This window comes from Etheostoma spectabile, chromosome 2, assembly GCF_008692095.1.
Source record: "Etheostoma spectabile isolate EspeVRDwgs_2016 chromosome 2, UIUC_Espe_1.0, whole genome shotgun sequence".
NCBI classification, from domain to species: Eukaryota; Metazoa; Chordata; class Actinopteri; order Perciformes; family Percidae; genus Etheostoma; species Etheostoma spectabile.
In genome coordinates this window covers 31,332,488-31,349,987 of record NC_045734.1, presented here as the reverse complement: position 1 = coordinate 31,349,987, position 17,500 = coordinate 31,332,488, and the positions used below count along the sequence as shown (strand labels likewise).

General features: G+C 48.5%; 1 protein-coding gene across 1 annotated transcript in view; it reads left to right on the top strand.

Moving 5' to 3' along the window:
- Window positions 1-17,500, top strand: part of LOC116702454 (titin) — a 155,013-nt gene that overhangs the window by 7,327 nt on the left and 130,186 nt on the right. Inside the window, exons 10-37 of the mRNA XM_032536656.1 lie at window positions 176-318; window positions 448-566; window positions 1,276-1,453; window positions 1,580-1,864; window positions 2,754-3,047; window positions 3,200-3,499; window positions 3,604-3,909; window positions 4,008-4,234; window positions 4,334-4,648; window positions 5,595-5,709; window positions 5,868-6,176; window positions 6,290-6,471; window positions 6,587-6,716; window positions 7,271-7,422; window positions 8,507-8,654; window positions 8,824-9,044; window positions 9,765-9,861; window positions 10,054-10,350; window positions 10,999-11,298; window positions 12,212-12,526; window positions 12,660-12,883; window positions 13,391-13,541; window positions 13,706-13,987; window positions 14,770-15,072; window positions 15,410-15,715; window positions 16,400-16,681; window positions 16,830-17,017; window positions 17,286-17,397. Of these exons, the coding sequence (XP_032392547.1) occupies window positions 176-318; window positions 448-566; window positions 1,276-1,453; window positions 1,580-1,864; window positions 2,754-3,047; window positions 3,200-3,499; window positions 3,604-3,909; window positions 4,008-4,234; window positions 4,334-4,648; window positions 5,595-5,709; window positions 5,868-6,176; window positions 6,290-6,471; window positions 6,587-6,716; window positions 7,271-7,422; window positions 8,507-8,654; window positions 8,824-9,044; window positions 9,765-9,861; window positions 10,054-10,350; window positions 10,999-11,298; window positions 12,212-12,526; window positions 12,660-12,883; window positions 13,391-13,541; window positions 13,706-13,987; window positions 14,770-15,072; window positions 15,410-15,715; window positions 16,400-16,681; window positions 16,830-17,017; window positions 17,286-17,397 (6,281 nt within the window). The remainder of the gene's footprint in view (window positions 1-175; window positions 319-447; window positions 567-1,275; window positions 1,454-1,579; window positions 1,865-2,753; window positions 3,048-3,199; window positions 3,500-3,603; window positions 3,910-4,007; window positions 4,235-4,333; window positions 4,649-5,594; window positions 5,710-5,867; window positions 6,177-6,289; window positions 6,472-6,586; window positions 6,717-7,270; window positions 7,423-8,506; window positions 8,655-8,823; window positions 9,045-9,764; window positions 9,862-10,053; window positions 10,351-10,998; window positions 11,299-12,211; window positions 12,527-12,659; window positions 12,884-13,390; window positions 13,542-13,705; window positions 13,988-14,769; window positions 15,073-15,409; window positions 15,716-16,399; window positions 16,682-16,829; window positions 17,018-17,285; window positions 17,398-17,500) is intronic.

The window sequence follows — 17,500 nt, the reverse complement described above, 5'->3', positions numbered from 1 at the left end:
TCTCTCTGAAATGTAACAGAGTAGAAGTACAAGTACCTCAACATGTGGTACTGGAGTAGAGTACTGCAGTACATGTCCTCAGCTACCCTGCAGCGCTGGTGTTGACTGGTGTGTGACCTTGTGTGACCCTGTGTGACCTTGTGTGACCTTGTATGACCCTGTGTCCCGTCCCCAGGGACCTGGTTCCGGGCACCGAGCTGAACGTGGAGGGCCTCCTCGAGGGGCTCACGTACATCTTCAGGGTGGCGGCTGAGAACCAGGCCGGCCCCGGGAAGTTCAGCGGCCCCTCCGAACCCAAAACAGCTCAGGCCCCCATCTGTATGTAACGTAGACCCCCCCCCCCCACACACACACACATCATCACATCCCTGAACTTATTCTAGCCGCTGTATTATACACACATTATATTTGAAGTAACCCCCCATCTGTGTTTTTGGGACTCTGTAGTACCCCCGGGACCCCCCGTTGCCCGAGTGGCGGCGACCACAGACCATTCCATCGACGTGGAGTGGGACCCCCCGGCCGACAACGGCGGGGGGGAGGTCCTGGGATACCACGTGGAAAAGGTGGGTCATCAAAAACCTTTATTAATTATTTATTAAAAACTTTATCATTACTCATCACATTTATGCTTCACTCCACTGGCTGCCCGCCCGAGGATCCATTTATTAAAAATGTTTTAAATTAAATTAATTCAATTAAATGTATTTAATTTAATGTATTAAATATATTAAATTAAATTAATTAAATTAACTGTATTAAATGTATTTAATTAAATGTATTTAATTAAATGTATTAAAGTAAATGTATTCAATTAAATGTATTCAATTAAAAGTATAAAATTAAATTTATTAACTTAAATGTAATAAATTAAAAAAACACATTAAATGTAGTATATTATAATACATTTAATGCATTTACACAATACATATATTACACAATGACAATATATTATAGTATAATATATTATCAAAATTTAAAATGAAAAACCTTTTATCAAGGTCGTCTTTTTTGACCCTTTTGTGTCTTTGCTCCGATGATTTTGTCACTTTTTAAAAATTGTGAATTGGAAACCTTGTTTGTTAAAATCGTGCTATGTAAATAACGTGGACTGGATTCAAGACTCGTATGGGTCTGCCTCTTAACTCCATAGCGGAGATGTGGGCCCCATACGAGCCGGTCTGCAGCCTCAGATCCTCCTTCCATAGTCGAGGCTTAGATCTAAGGGGGACCGAGCTCGGCTCAGACTAATGCTAGTTCTGTGTTGTGCTCCAGGCCATGGTTGGCACCAAGGACTGGTCCCGGGCCACAGAACGTCTATGGAAAACCCGATCCTTCACGGTCTACGGGGTCCGCGAGGGAGCCAAGTACTCCGTCAGAGTGATCGGCTGCAACGCTGCCGGAGAGGGAACGCCAGGATTCACCGAGGCTGTGTTTGTCAGGAATCCTGCAGGTCAGCAGAAGAGAAGACAGGGACTGAAACTCAGATTTAGGTTCAATGTGGTCTTATTCAGACTGGATGGGAGTCTCATGGCTTTCTTGTGTGCTTGTGTCCTCTTTCCTCGGTTGCCCTCCACAGAGAAGCCGATGATTGACCTTGAAATGTCCGTGAAGAGCGGCGTGATCATCAGAGCCGGAGAGAACCTCCATTTGCCCGCGACAGTCACGGGTAAACCCTACCCCACCATCACCTGGACCAAGGACGACGCCAAACCCGACAAAGACCGCGTGGAGATCCTCACCGAGGGCAACGACAGCGTCGTCTCCATCAAAAACGCCCAGAGGAAGGACTGCGGCAAATACCACATCTCCGCTTGCAACCCCAGCGGCACCAAGAACGCCTCCATCAGGGTGGATGTTGTAGGTGAGTAGACTCCAGGAAACCAGGACTGGATGATAAATCAGTTGATAATACAGAGTCCCTAAAGGGACATGGGGACACACTTAATTACCCCGCAAGGGGAAGTTCATGTGGTCTTCTTAACACTTGTTTGGTATTCGGGTCAAATTGACCCATTTCAAACTTTTAGAAGAAGAAAAATGGTACAAGTGACATTTTTCTACCTGAAAATCAACAGTCTTACCTTATTTCCTGTGATAAACATGTATTACTAACTCAATTCAGAAAATTATTCTGGATATGACCACTTATGTTTTTCTAAGATTTCTAACATGAATTATGACCTTATGACAAAAACAAATCACCCTTCCATGTTTAATTGTGTGCTAGTAGAGACTGATTTCCTAAACATATGTTATCTCAGCTGTTTGAAATTGGGATAAAGACAATATTTGTTGATAGATTATGAAATAAAATTTTAATTCAGAACTGTTTTTAAAACCCTAAATAAGTCCCGGGTCAGTTTGACCCGAGGGACACGAGAGGGTCCCGAAAGTGAAGACATACCAGGGTTAAAAGATAAAGAAATGGTCAGTGCACTCAGTAGACTATCATTCAGATAGGTTCAGATTTAGTGATACTTTCTGGTGCGTCAGAGATACTTTCTTGTGAGCACGCAAAAGTATTTAGTTCTCTTGTGAAAAACCATCCAAATACTCTGCAGAGTATTTCTACAGAGTACAATCTACCTGAACCAGCCTTAGATTGGTTTCTCATGAGCACTAGAGATGCATCCTCGTGAGAAAAGTATCTTCTTGTGAGCATGGGATACTTAAAAAAAAAAGTTCCTTACAGTTAATTGAGGCTATTAAGAACAAATGGACAAAGATATATGCTATTGTTTTGTCATCAGATGTCCCCGGACCTGTCACGGACCTGAAGCCCGTCGTCGTCACTCGCAAGATGATCTTCTTGAATTGGGACGACCCGGTGGACGATGGAGGCAGCGACCTGACCGGCTTCGTCGTGGACCGCAGAAATCCCAATTCTCATGCATGGAGGCAGCCCGTCGAAACAACCTCTTCCAAGTGCGAGTGCATGGGGATAGTGGAGGGACAGGAGTACATCTTCCGCGTCACGGCCAAAAACAAGTACGGCCTGGGCGTGCCGGTAGAGATGGACATCATCAAGGCTGTTGACCCACAGGGTGAGTCCTAAAACCTCTGGATTTTTATCAGAAACTGTCCTAAAATTCTCTCTTGTGAGCAGAATAGTAGATTTCTTTGGGTGTTTTTGGCCTTGGTTTGTTCCTTTAAATGGAGGTAACAAGTACAAACAAATTATTTGGTGTTTCTGCAGGCCCACCGTCATACCCGGAGAAGTTCCACTACACCGAACGCACCAAGAACTCCCTCACGCTGACCTGGAAGCCGCCTCGTAACGACGGCGGCAGCCCCATCATCGGCTACACCGTTGAGAAAAAGAGGCAAGACAAGCAGGCCTTTGAGCCATGCAACACAGAGATGTGCCCCGACCTGACCATGACAGTCGAGGGCCTGGATGAGGACTGGATGTACGAGTTCAGGATCAAGTGTGCCAACCTGATTGGAGTAAGCGAGCCATCCATCCCGTTGACTGTGATTATCCAAGACGACGAAGGTAAGGCGGAAGGGCTTTAAAACTTAACCTAACCCTGCTCTTATATTCAGGATGGGACCGAGGTTGTGTGCTGACTTGTTGTGTTTCCATTTTGTCCCTCTCAGTGGCTCCTGAAGTCCACATGTTGAAGCACTTCAAGGGCGACTGTATTACCGTGAAGAAGGGTGAGCCAATTGAAATGCCCGCTGACATCCTGGGCCTGCCCATCCCAGTCATCGAGTGGACCAAGGACGACGTGGTCATCGAGCCCACAGAGGCTCTGCTGATCGAGACTGAGGTGACCGGCAGGTTGAACGCAAAGACCAAGTTGTCCATCCCAGCAGCCAATAGGAGGGACCGCGGCAGCTACACTGTGACCGCCTCCAACAACATGGGCTCAGCCAAGCACACCACCTATGTCATGGTGCTGGGTGAGTTAAACATGCCACCAACCCAAGACACGATGCACGGATTAGTTTGTAAAATATAGGGTGTACTTTAAACAAACTTTAATTTGCTCTCTTCTCAGACCGACCACTTCCACCCAGGAATTTGACAGTGTCCAACATCAGGGCGGAGTCCTGCTACCTCCATTGGGAAGTACCACTGAGCACTGGTGGCAGCGAGCTGACTAACTACATTGTTGAGAAGTTGAAAGTGGTAAAAGAGGAACCAGAGCTGGAAGAGGGACAGGAAGCTCCACCTGGACCACAGTGGGAGGAGGTCAACAACATCGTCATTGAGAGGAAACTCGGGGTATGTCCTGACAAAAACAAAAATAATAGTAATAACAGGGTTTTAATTGGATTTTAAAGCCTTACTTGACTCTAATGGGAACATCATCTCCCTCTGCAGGTTTGGGAACTGGAGACCAACAAGTCCTACATGTTCCGGGTCAAAGCCCAGAATCGTTACGGCATATCTGACCCCTGCACTACAGAGGAAATCAAGATCATAGACCCATTTGGCCTTCCTGGCCCACCAGAGAAACCAAAGATTGCAGAGTACTCCAAGACCTCCATGACCCTAACCTGGCAGCCCCCCAGGGACACTGGCGGCTCTATGATTATCGGCTACTGGCTGGAGAAGAGGGAAAAAGGCACTGACTACTGGGCCAAAGTTAACAAGATGCCGGTCACCAAGAGGGGCATGAAAGGCTGGGACTACCAGGTAAGCATATGGGACTTTGCTTCTGTGTAAGTACAGAATTACATTTTTACATTGAATGTAAATCCTTGCCTGAGCGTGTCCAGCTCTGGGTCCAATGCTTAAAGAAACTGCCCACCGGGCAAGTGCAGGATCTGCATTTGAACCCAACTTTTGTAAACCTAGCAAAACAGAATCTCAGGTTAAACCCAAACAGACCTGTAGACCTTTGGGACTATTGACTTTTATGAAGGTCTGTCACAGAGATTTGAGAAGAACCTTTACAAGAAATTAACATGCTATGTCCGAGTCCTTAAGGAAGCCTGCTCCTTTAGGTAGGCCCATTAAGACCTTTAGGTAGGCCCATTGAGACCTTTAGGTAGGCATTGAGATCTTAGGAAGGTCCGTCACAAGCCTTCAAAAGGGTCAATCAAAAACCTTAAGATTGTCCTTTGTAGACCTTCGGCTCTGATCTGTTGGCCTATCAAAAACCTTCAGGATGGACCTTTGTAGACCTTCGACTCTTGTCTCCTGCAAACCTTTGGTCAGTTCCATCACAAACCTTTAAGATGGTCCATCAGAATCCTTTAAGTTATACCTTTGTAGACCCTAAGAACTGGTCTCCTGCAAACTTTGGTCAGGTCCAACGCAAACCTTTAAGATGGTCCATTAAAATCCTTTAAGATAGACGTTTGTAGACCCTCACAACTGGTCTGTTGCAAACCTTTGGTCAGGTTCATTACAAACCTTTAGGATGGTCCTTTGCAGACCTTTATGTAGAATCTGTTACAGACTTTGGGAACGTCCATTGCAATCCTTTTGGGAACTCCATTATTCACCTTAAAAAGATTTGTCAAAGACCTTGAAGAAAGTCCTCGGCAGACCTTCAGAACAAAATGTTGCAGTCCTTTAGAAACCCCTGCTTACCACAGGTGTCTGTTAAATCCACGTATCCTTCTTTGTCTCCCAGGTGACTCGTCTGTTCGAAGGAACAGAGTACGAGTTCCGGGTCGCTGCCACCAATTCTGCAGGAATGGGACCGTTCAGCGGACCGTCCGACTCAGCCTTCGCCGTTGATCCCATCAGTGAGTAAAAACCAACAGGGTTGGATAATGAATAAGTGCTACGTATCAAAAATAAACTTAAATAACTGAAATCTATGTGATTTAATCAAAGTCCTTTGACCAGATCATTTTGGTAAATGATGGATTTGATTCTTACAAACTGCTGCTCTCCACTCCAGCTCCTCCGAGCATGCCCGGTGCTCCCGAGGTGATTGACAAGACAAAGCACAGTGTCACGCTGTCCTGGAAAACGCCAGAGAGCGACGGAGGAAGCCCCATCAAGGGCTACATCATCCAGATCCAGGACGAGGCCGCAACAAAGTGGATCAGCGTGAACGACGCCGACTCCCTCAACCCCACCACCGAGTTCACCATGCCCGGCCTCCGCGCCCTGAAACGCTACCGCTTCAGGATCATTGCCGTCAATGACATCGGCGAGTCCGACCCCAGCCCCAGCACCGGCGAAGTTCTGGTGGAGGACATCGCATGTATGTCTAACTGCCGAAAATACTACATGACCTTTACCAGAATCCAGAGGGTTTTATCTGTGGATATCTCTTCACCTTCCCTGATGTTGACCCCGGTGTTTCTCCCTCCACAGTTGCTCCTTCCATCTCCATCGACGTGCTGATGGACGACCTGCTGTACATCCGGGCTGGAGACCCGATCAGGATCCCCGCCACCATCAAGGGCCGCCCGGTTCCCAAGGTAACCTGGGAGTTTACTGGCAAAGCCAAGTCGCACAAGAAGAACAAGCTGCACACGCTGCCTGTGGACTCAGAGGTGAGACCAGCAACAATGTCTTCGTATTGAAAACCCTGAATATTATAAAACTGCTGCTTTTTTATTGGTAATTGGACGTTTTATTTAATTTACGAATGCTTTTTTGTGGATTCAGATTCAGTCCACCGACACCACGTCCGTTGTGACCGTCCCCGTCAGTCTGAGGACGCACTCTGGACGCTACACCATCACGGCTAAGAACAAGTCCGGACAGAAGCACATCAACGTCAGAGTCATTGTCCTCGGTATGTCTGTTGTCTGTTCTGTATTTACAAGGCTTAAATCTGAAGGTCCAAATCTGAATATTTGGTTAAGGTCAGGGGACTATTAGACTCGCATGTCCAGACCTTCCTCCACAGCTCTGCAGAGGAGGGTCTGGCTAGTCCACACAGCATTCCTGGATGAGAGGACAACGTGCTCTGGGATATCGGCATTTCTGTAAACCAGTCCCAATACTTGTGGGCGGAGCTTAGAGCCGGACAGAGCCACGGTGCCTTGCATTGTCAATAATGTCCAGTCCAGCAGTTTGTCCAGTGTCTTCCTGTCTGCTTCATGCTGACCACAGAGCCGCCCACTCTGTTCTGTTATGTCAGAACAATGAACACATCCTGGATTTTATGAAACAAAAGGAAAAGATGCAGCTTTTCATGTTATGATGTATTCTTAAAGCTGCATTTCATCTGAAGACAGAGGAATCTATGAATTTGTCCTCATCAATTTGCAGATACCAAGTATTTGGCGTCAGGATTGAATGTCTCCGTAGGTTCCAGTCTGATTTTTGTCTTTGTCCCCGGTGCAGACGTCCCCGGAGCCCCGAAGGACCTGAAGGTCACCGACACCACCCGGTCCACCATGAGGCTGATCTGGAAGCTCCCCGACAGCGATGGAGGAGAGAGGATCAAGAGCTACTTCATCGAGAAGAAGAGTCTGATTGACAAGGCCTGGACAACGGTAACACTGCTCAGTCCTCGTCTCTGTACCTCCATGTTGGTTCACTTCCTGGTCTTCAAACATGATCAAGATTCAAGATTAACTTTAGGAACTGTATTCTGTCTTCTGGACTTAACCCAAACAGCAGATACTGTACCATGCAAAAAATTTAAAAAAAACAGCAACATGGTGTCATGCATTAGTTAAACATTACTCAAGATAAATGAATAAAATAGATTTCAAAAAGAGAATTCACATTATAAGAGTCCCACTTCTACATGGTCGGGCAGGCCTGTTTTTTAGGAGCTTGGTTCTATATGAAGACTTTTCTAGAAGATATTTTTACTTTTGGTTCTTTTTTAATTTACAGTTTAGTTTTCTATTTTCCTTTCCACGTTTCTTAAAGTACAAATCACTTAAGTTGAGTTTTCGGGGGATTTTTGAATGTTTGGACAGCATGCCCATGTGCCAGGGTTTTATTAGCCTAGCCTAGCGTCTGAGAAAACTGAGAATACAAGAGGAGTTTACAAAATGTCTGAGGGTCTTACTCTCTTAGTGGTTGCTGTTTTGACTTTGGGTCCAGCTAACGTTGCCTAAAATAGACTTAGACTTAGAAAAGGCGACAAAAAGGTGAAGAATCAGTGACAAAAAAACAATTTCTACTGATGTTAAGTAACCCTGGTCGTGCAACAAAAACTCAGATTGGACAGATAGTCTAGCTAGCTGTCTGGATTTACCCTGCAGAGATCTGAGGACCAGGTAACCATAGTCCTCAGATTGGACAGATAGTCTAGCTAGCTGTCTGGATTTACCCTGCAGAGACCTGAGGACCAGGTAACCATAGTCCTCAGATTGGACAGATAGTCTAGCTAGCTGTCTGGATTTACCCTGCAGAGATCTGAGGACCAGGTAACCATAGTCCTCAGAAATTAGCCGCAGGTTAGAGCGCCGAGCACAGAGACAGAGGACGGGGATGGACATCTGGCCTAAATGAGGGACATCCGGCTGAATTTTCCGGCGGCAGCGGACTGATCCGGGAGATGGACCGTTGTAGACATCCGCTTTAGACTAGCTGTTGGTTAACTGGTGGTCTGTTGGTTTCCAGGTGAACGCCGCCTGTGCCAGCCAGGCCTACGTGGTGACGGGCCTGCTGGAGGGGCAGGACTACCACTTCAGGGTCCGAGCTGAGAACAGGCTCGGATTCGGCCCGTTCACCATCACCACCGACCCCGTGCGGGCCAGAGACCCCATCTGTGAGTACACACTGCCAAAACCTGGTCTGGGATCACTCTGGTGCTAATCAGTTTTTTAAGACCATTGGCCCAAAATAATCACTTCGATCTTATGTCATTACAATATATAAAAACCCGTTTTTTTCCGGCTCTCGGCTGCTTCATTGAGTGATTCTTCCTCTTTCCTCAGACCCGCCCGACCCCCCCACCAAAGTGAAGGTGAACCTGGTGACGAAGACCACGGTCACCCTGAGCTGGGAGCCCCCCAAGAACAACGGCGGCTCTCCGGTGAAGCATTACATCATCGAGCGCCTGAGCTGGGACACCAGTGGCAAAGAGAAGGAGACGTGGAAGCAGTGCAACAAGAGGGACGTGGAGGAGCTCACCTTTGTGGTGGAGGACCTGAACGAGGTGGGTCCACGTCCTCTGGGGACATGTTCCTCAAGGGACGCTCTCTACGGGACATGGTCCTCTAGGGACGTCCTCTATGGGACATGGTCCTCTGATGACATGTTCCTCTAGGGATGTCTTCTGGGGATGCAACTACTGCGTCCATGTTATTTAGGGATGTCCTCTAGGACACAACTACTGCGTCCATGTCCTCTAGGGACGTCCTCTAGGACACAACTACCGCGTCCATGTTATCTAGGGACGTCCTCTGGGGATGCAACTACCGCGTCCATGTTATCTAGGGACGTCCTCTGGGGATGCAACTACTGCGTCCATGTTATTTAGGGATGTCCTCTAGGACACAACTACTGCGCCCATGTCCTCTAGGGACGTCCTCTGGGGACGCAACTACTGCGTCCATGTTATCTAGGGACGTCCTCTGGGGACACAACTACCGCGTCCTTGTTATCTAGGGACGTCCTCTGGGGACGCAACTACTGCGTCCATGTTATCTAGGGACATCTTCTAGGGACACAACTACCGCGTCCATGTCCTCTGGGGACTTAACTACATTTTATTTTGCAATTGGATAAAAGCATCAGCTAAATGACATAAACAACATGTGGGTCCGTGGTCTAGATTGTGTTAGTTTAGGGGTCCTTGAAGCCCTTGTGGACCCGGACCCCCCCTCCCCGGTCTGCATATACTGATCTAACACCTGTGTCTGTGGTTGGTCTGCAGGGAGGGGAGTATGAGTTCAGAGTGAAAGCCGTGAACGCGGCGGGACCCAGCCGCCCGTCGGCCGCCGCCGGGCCCCTGGTCATCAAGGACCAGACATGTGAGTGACAGTTGCTTCGGCCAATCACAGCACGCGCAGTAGTTTCACAGTGAAATCAGTTCAGACACACATGTATCACACATATACACACATATATCAGACATATAAACACATGTACACACACATACACACGTAATGTATATCACACATACATCGGCTTCTGTATTAAAACATGCGTGCGTGTGTGTGCAGGCGCTCCCAGCATCCAGCTGCGCGAGGCCCTGGAGGGCGAGGAGGGCTGTGACGTCAGCATCGTGGCGCGGGTGAGCGGCTGCCCGTTCCCCACACTAACCTGGCACCGAGCCGGCCTGGCCAAGCCGGAGGAGAAGGCCGCCGTGCAGTACGACCAGCACACCACCAAGCTGGTGACCCACGACAAGTGCACCCTGCTGATCCAGCACGCCACCCGGCTCGACAGCGCCCTCTTCAGCCTGACTGCCACCAACAGCCTGGGCACCGCCACCAAGACCGTCAAGCTCGCCGTGCTTGGTGAGGACCACCGAGGGCAACATGGGGGTCACGTACATCCTAGACCAGACTTAGAGAATTAGACTTAGAGACTTAGAGACTTAGACTTAGACACTTAGACTTAGACTTAGACACTTAGACTTAGACTTAGACACTTAGACTTAGAGACTTAGACTTAGAGACTTAGACCTAGAGACTTAGAGACTTAGAGACTTAGACACTTAGACTTAGAGACTTAGAACTTTAGACTTAGAGACTTAGACACTTAGACTTAGAGACTTAGACCTAGAGACTTAGAGACTTAGAGACTTAGACACTTAGACTTTGAGACTTAGACTTAGAGACTTAGACATAGAGACTTAGACTTAGAGACTTAGAGACTTAGACTTAGAGACATAGACTTAGACTTAGAGACTTAGACATAGAGACTTAGACTTAGAGACATAGACTTAGAGACTTAGAGACTTAGACTTAGAGACTTAGAGACTTAGACTTAGAGACTTAGACTTAGACTAAGATAGATAGATAGATAGATATATAGATATTTATAAACCCCGCCCCTGATCCATTGTCCAATCACAGCTGTAGATTAGGAAGGTAATGGTTGTGATAAAATAACATCTATTCTCTCTCTCTGTCTCTCCCCCTCCCTCCCCCCTCCCCCTTCAGGACCCCCCGGCCCCCCCATGGCCCCGCTCAAGTTCACCGAGGTGTTTGCGGACCGGATCGGCCTGGCCTGGAGCCCCCCCAGGGATGACGGCGGCTCCAAGATCACCAACTACGTGATAGAGAAGCGCGAGGACAACAGGAAGTCCTGGGTCCACGTGTCCAATGACCCCAAGGAGTGCGCCTACGTGGTGACCCGGCTCACCGAGAACCACGAGTACGAGTTCCGGGTCATGGCCCAGAACAAGTTCGGAGTCGGGCCGCCGCTGGTCAGCGAGCCGGAGAAGGCCCGGAACCTCTTCAGTGAGTCCTGAACCGCCCCCGTTACAGCCCAGAGGAAACAAAACCAGATTCAGATTAGACTGCCAGTTTATTATTATTATTTATATTAATACTATTATTATCATTATTATTATTATTATTATTATTAATAGTAGTAGTAGTAGTAGTAGTATTATAAATATTTATTTTTTAAAGATATTTTTGGACATTTTCAGCCTTTATTTTGACTGGACAGCTGAAGATATGAAGGGGGGGGAATGAGGTTGAGGAAAATGTCTCTTTTATTTTATTTTATTTTATTTTGTTTTATTTTGTTTTGTTTTATTTTATTTTGTTTTATTTTATTTTTATTTATTTTATTATTTTTTTCTTATTTTTTTTCTTATTTTCTTTAATATTATTATTATTATTATTATTATTATTAATAATATATTATTGTTGTTATTATTATTATTATTATTTTAAAAATATTTTTGGACATTTTCAGCTTTTATTGTGACAAGACAGCTGAAGATATGAAAGGGGGGGGGATGACGTTGTGGAAAATGTCTCTTTGATTTAATAATTTAATTTTGCTTATTAAAGATATTTTCTGGGCATTTTTTTAATGGAGTTTCTATGAAAACAATTTTTTAATATTTAACAAAATGTTGGGGGAACAAAAGCAGCTGTATGAGTTTGAAATTTATTTTATTTTATTATATTTTATTTTATTTTTTTAAAGATAATTTTTGGGCATTTTTCTCGATCATATCCAATTTCTATGAAAACTGTTTTTTTTTTTTATTTAAAAATTTAAATTTAACAACTTGTTGTGGAAACACAAGCAGCCGTATGAGAGCATGTTTAAATATTATTAAATATCGTTAAATACTATAATCCGGTAAGCCGGTCTCTAGCCGTCCCCTGATCCCTGTCCCCCGTCCTCTCTCAGCCGTCCCGGGTCAGTGTGAGAAGCCGACGGTGACGGAGGTCTGCCTGGAGTCCATGACCGTCAACTGGGACGAGCCCAAGTACGACGGGGGCTCCTCGGTCACCGGCTACATCGTGGAGAAGAAGGAGACCACCGCCAAGCGCTGGATCCGCGTCAACCGGGACCCCATCCGGGCCCTGCCGCTGGGCAACAACTGGGACGTGGTGGGCCTGCAGGAAGGGGCCATGTACCAGTTCAGGGTCAGCGCGGTCAACGCCGCCGGCGCCGGGCTGCCCAGCGTGCCCTCGGACCCCGTGCTCTGCCGAGACCCCATCAGTAAGAAGACCTCATTCATAATTTTAGCGTTAATGATCCTTATCGATGTCTTTAGACCCCGAATCATAGTCAGAGATATGTTGCTTCTGGAAAATGACACACTGTGTGTGTGTGTGTGTGTGTGTGTGTTCAGAACCTCCCGGGCCCCCCATCCCGAAGGTGACGGACTGGACCAAGTCGACGGTGGAGCTGGAGTGGATCCCCCCCGTGGTGGACGGAGGGTCAAAGGTCACCGGCTACATCGCCGAGTACAAGGAGGTGAACAAGGAGGAGGAGGAGAAGAAGGCTCAGAGGAGGCTGCTGCTCAGCAGCGAGGAGGAGCCGGAGGACAAGGAGCCCGAGGAGAGCTGGGAGAAGGTAAGACACACCTGAGAGGGGGGGGGGGGGAGGGAGGGAGGGAGGGAGAAGGTAAGACACACCTGAGAGGGGGAGGGAGGAAGAGATAGAGAAAGAGAGATATTGCTGTTGTTGTTGTTGTGTTGTTGTTGCTGTTGTTGTGTTTTTGTTCTTGCTGTTGTTGTGTTGGTGCTGTTGTTGTTGTGTTGTTGCTCCTGTGTTGTTGTTGTGTTGTTGCTCCTGTGTTGTTGTGTTGTTGCTGTTGTTGTTGTGTTGTTGTTTTTGCTCCTGTGTTGTTGTGTTGTTGCTGTTGTTGTTGCTGCTGCTGTGTTGGTGTGTTGTTGTGTTGTTGATGTTGTTGTTGTTGCTGTTGTTGTGTTTTTGTTCTTGCTGTTGTGTTGGTGTTGTGTTTTTGTTGTGTTGTTGTAGTTGTGTTGTTGCCGCGTTGTTGTGTTGTTGTTGTTGTTGGTGTTTTGTTGTTGTGTTGCTGCTGCCTCCAGTCCTGACCCCCCTCTGGTCTTCCTCCAGGCGAAGGACACCGAGATCAGGGGAACCAAGTTCGTGGTGGCCGGTCTGAAGGAGGGTGGTCTCTACCGGTTCCGGGTCAAAGCGGTGAACGCGGCCGGAGAGGGGGAGCCGGGACTCGTGTCCGAGCTCATCGAGACCAAGGACAGAACCAGTAAGACCGCATCACATTTCACTGGGGACACAACAGGACCGGGACCACATGTCCTGGTCCCAGTCCCATTCTTAGATGGTTGGATGGATGGATGGATGCCACTGTGTTGAGGACTGAGCCTCTACTAGTACCAGTTTGATTAACCGCCCCCCTTACTGTCCCAGTTCCCCCGGAGATGGACCTGGACGCATCGGTGAAGGAGAAGATCGTGGTCCACGCCGGCGCCACCATCCGCATCATTGCCTACGTGTCGGGTAAGCCGGCCCCGGAGATCACGTGGTGCCGCGACGATGCCGAGGTGCCCAAGGAGGCCGTGGTGGAGAAGACGGGCATCTCCAACTCGCTGGTCATCAAGAACTGCAAGCGCCAACACCAGGGCATCTACACGCTGAGCGCCAAGAACGAGGGCGGCGAGAGGAAGAAGGCCGTCATTGTGGAGGTTCTGGGTGAGTCTACGTGGCCCAAATTTGGAGATATCTTCTCTAGTATGTCTACTCCACCAAGGCTAACCAGGTGCTGGTTCTGGGCTGGTGCTAGTGCTAGTTCGGTGCTGGTTCTAGGCTGGTGCTATTGCCGGTTCAATGCTGGTTCTGGGCTGGTGCTATTGCCGGTTCGGTGCTGGTTCTGGGCTGGTGCTGGTGCCAATTTGGTGCTAATTCTGGGCTGGTGCTGGTGCCAGTTCGGTGCTGGTTCTACTCGCCAGTTCTCTAAGAACCAGCTGGATCTTCCCCAGCCTGAGTGCCAGCAGACCGTTGGGTTCCTCCCCAGACGACGGTGGTTCTGGTTTCCCACCCATGTCCAAAGCTAACAGTAACCATAGAGAGCTAACAGCTCACTATGGTCAACAGCTGACCGGGGTTTTCAAAATGGCGGCCAGAAGTTTTTGTTTTCAAACGTCATGGTAACCCCCCCCCAGCACCTGATGTAACAGGTTCTTATCTCTAGACCAGCGCTACGTTGGTGCTTAGTTGGAACCTGTTTTCTTGGCCCAGAGCCAGGTTTATTTGTGTTGAAAAGCAAAGAACCGGTTCAACATTTGGAACTGACTCTGAACCTGGACCAGAACCTCCTTGGTGGGAAAGACATAAAAATGTCAAGTGACTATAAGGGCCATAAAACTTCTTTTCTATGTAGCGGTCCATGTTTTGGTTTAACATCCCTTCATATTCCTTAAATCTGAGTTTGTCTTACTGGTCTCTGTCTTACCGGTCTCTGTCTTCCCATCCAGACGTCCCCGGACCCGTCGGTCTTCCCTTCGCCGGTGAGAATCTGACCAACGACTCGTGCAAGCTGACGTGGTACTCCCCCGAGGACGACGGCGGCTCGGCCATCACCAACTACATCATCGAGAAGAGGGAGTCGGACCGCATGGGCTGGACCTCCGTGTCCTACACCGTGACCCGGAGGAACGCCGTGGTGCAGGGACTCCTCGAGGGCAAGGGCTACTTCTTCAGGATCGCAGCCGAGAACATCATCGGCATGGGGCCCTTCATCGAGACTGACAAGATGGTCCTCATCAAGGACCCTATCTGTGAGTCTGGCACACAACAAAAACCTGAATCCCCCCAACAAATACCTGAATCCCCAACAAATACCTGAATCCCCAACTAAAACCTGAATCCCCAACAATAACCTGAATCCCCAACTAAAACCTGAATCCCCAACAAAAACCTGAATACCCAACTAAAACCTGAATCCACAACAAAGACCCGAACCCCCATCAAAAACCTCAACCCCCAACAAAAACCCCAACCCCCAACAAAAACCTCAACCCCCAACAAGAAACATGTTGATTTTCATTTTTTTTATTAAAAAGTAACTACATTAATACGTCTCCTCACATTTCTGTCTCTGTCTGCATCCTCCAGCCGTCCCGGAGCGTCCGGAGGACCTGCACGTCACCGCGGTTACCAAGGACTCGCTCTCGGTTGCCTGGAGACCGCCCAAGTACGACGGCGGCACCGAGGTGACTGAGTACGTCCTGCAGTCCCGCATGGTGGGCCGGGACATCTTCACACGCATCGGCGGGGACAGCAAGCTGCTGGACATGAAGTTCACCCTGACGGGGCTGAAGGACGGGTCCAGCCACGAGTTCAGGGTGGCGGCCATCAACGCCGTGGGACAGGGCAAGGCGTCCTACGCCACCAAGCCCGTCCAGTGCAAGGACGAACTGGGTGAGTGGAGACTTAAAGAGACTTAAAGAGTCAGACTAAGAGAGTCTTAAAGAGACTTACAGATTTGGACTTAGAGAGTCAGAGAGACTTAGAGAGTCGGACCTAGAGAGTCTTAGAGAGACTTAAAGCGTCGGACTTGGAAAGTCTTAGAGAGTCTAAGAGAGACTTAGAGAGACTTAGAGAGTCAGACTAAGAGAGTCTTAGAGAGTCTAAGAGAGACTTAAAGAGACTTAAAGAGTCAGACTAAGAGAGTCTTAGAGAGTCTAAGAGAGACTTAGAGAGACTTAGAGAGTCAAACTTAGAGAGTCAGAGAGACTTAGAGAGTCTTAGAGAAACTTAGAGAGACTTAAAGACTCGGACTAAGAGTCTATTAGAGAGTCTTAGAGTGTTGGACTAAGAGAGTCTTAGAGAGACCTAAAGAGTTGGACTTAGAGAGTCTTAGAGAGACTTAAAGAGTCAGACTTAGAAAGTCTTAGAGAGTCTTAGAGAGACTTAAAGAGTCGGACTTAGAGAGTCTTAGAGAGTCTCAGAGAGTCTCAGAGAGTCCTAGAGAGTCTAGAAAGTCTTAAAGAGTCAAACTTGTGCCAAGGCTTCTTTCGTACTTCTTCCATTCCCTTTAGAACGGGTCTAGTGTGTGTTACGTTTCAACTTTTCTTTCATATTTTTTTCTGTGTCCCTCCTCAGACCCCCCAACTCTGGACCTGGACTTTAGGGAGAAGACAGTGGTGAAGGTGGGTGACTCGTGCACGCTGTCGGGACGCTACGGCGGCAAACCGGCGCCGTCTATCACCTGGACCAAGAACGACGAGGAGCTGAAGGCGGACGACGAGATCGGCCTCCACAGCACCGCGCGCCACCTGAGCCTCAACATCAGCACGGCCAAGAGGGCCCACAGCGGCCGCTACGCCGTCAGCGTGGAGAACGCCGCCGGCGCCCGCACCGGAGTCTGCACCGTCACCGTGGTCGGTGAGTCGCTGCCCAGATTTATGCTGACTCACAGTAGATATAAGCTGACTCAAGAAACAAAGAATCGATTATTGAAACCCACCAATGTTGTAAGGCAAAAAAGGGAATTGACATGTCTGAATTCCCACCCCCCACCCCACCCCCCTAGACCGCCCCAATCCTCCAATGGGCCCTGTGGTCTTCAATGAGATCTACAGCAACTACATGGTGATCTCCTGGAGCCCCCCCACGGACGACGGGGGCTGCGCCGTGTCCAACTACATCGTCGAGAAGAGGGACACCAACCGAGACCTGTGGATGCCCGTCACCTCGTCCTGCACCAGGACATCCTGCAAGGTGGGGACATCCTCCTGTAGATGTGCTCTCATTGATCAGCTACACACTGCCTGCGTGGCGGGTGCCTGCGAGGCTTCAGGCCTCGGTCCTTAGGCCTCAGTCCTCAGGTCGGAGGCCTCTGTCCTCGGTCCTCAGGCCTAAGGACTGAGTCCTTAGTCTTCAGGCCTCAGTCCTTAGGCTTTAGGCCTCGGTCCTTAGACTTCAGGCCTCGGTTCTCAGTTCTCAGTTCTCAGTCCTCAGTCCTCAGTCCCCCCTCTGTCTGTTCTAGGTTCCAAAGCTGATCGAGGGCCGTGACTACATTGTCAGGATCATGGCGCAGAACATCTACGGCATCAGCGACCCACTGCAGTCGGCCGAGACCAAGGCCAGAGACATCTTCAGTAAGTCAGCAGGAGACATCCAGAGATGTCCCCCAGAGACGGACAGGGTCCTGCAGAGGAGTCCATCTGGAAGGGTTGGGTAGTGGATAGATAGATAGATAGA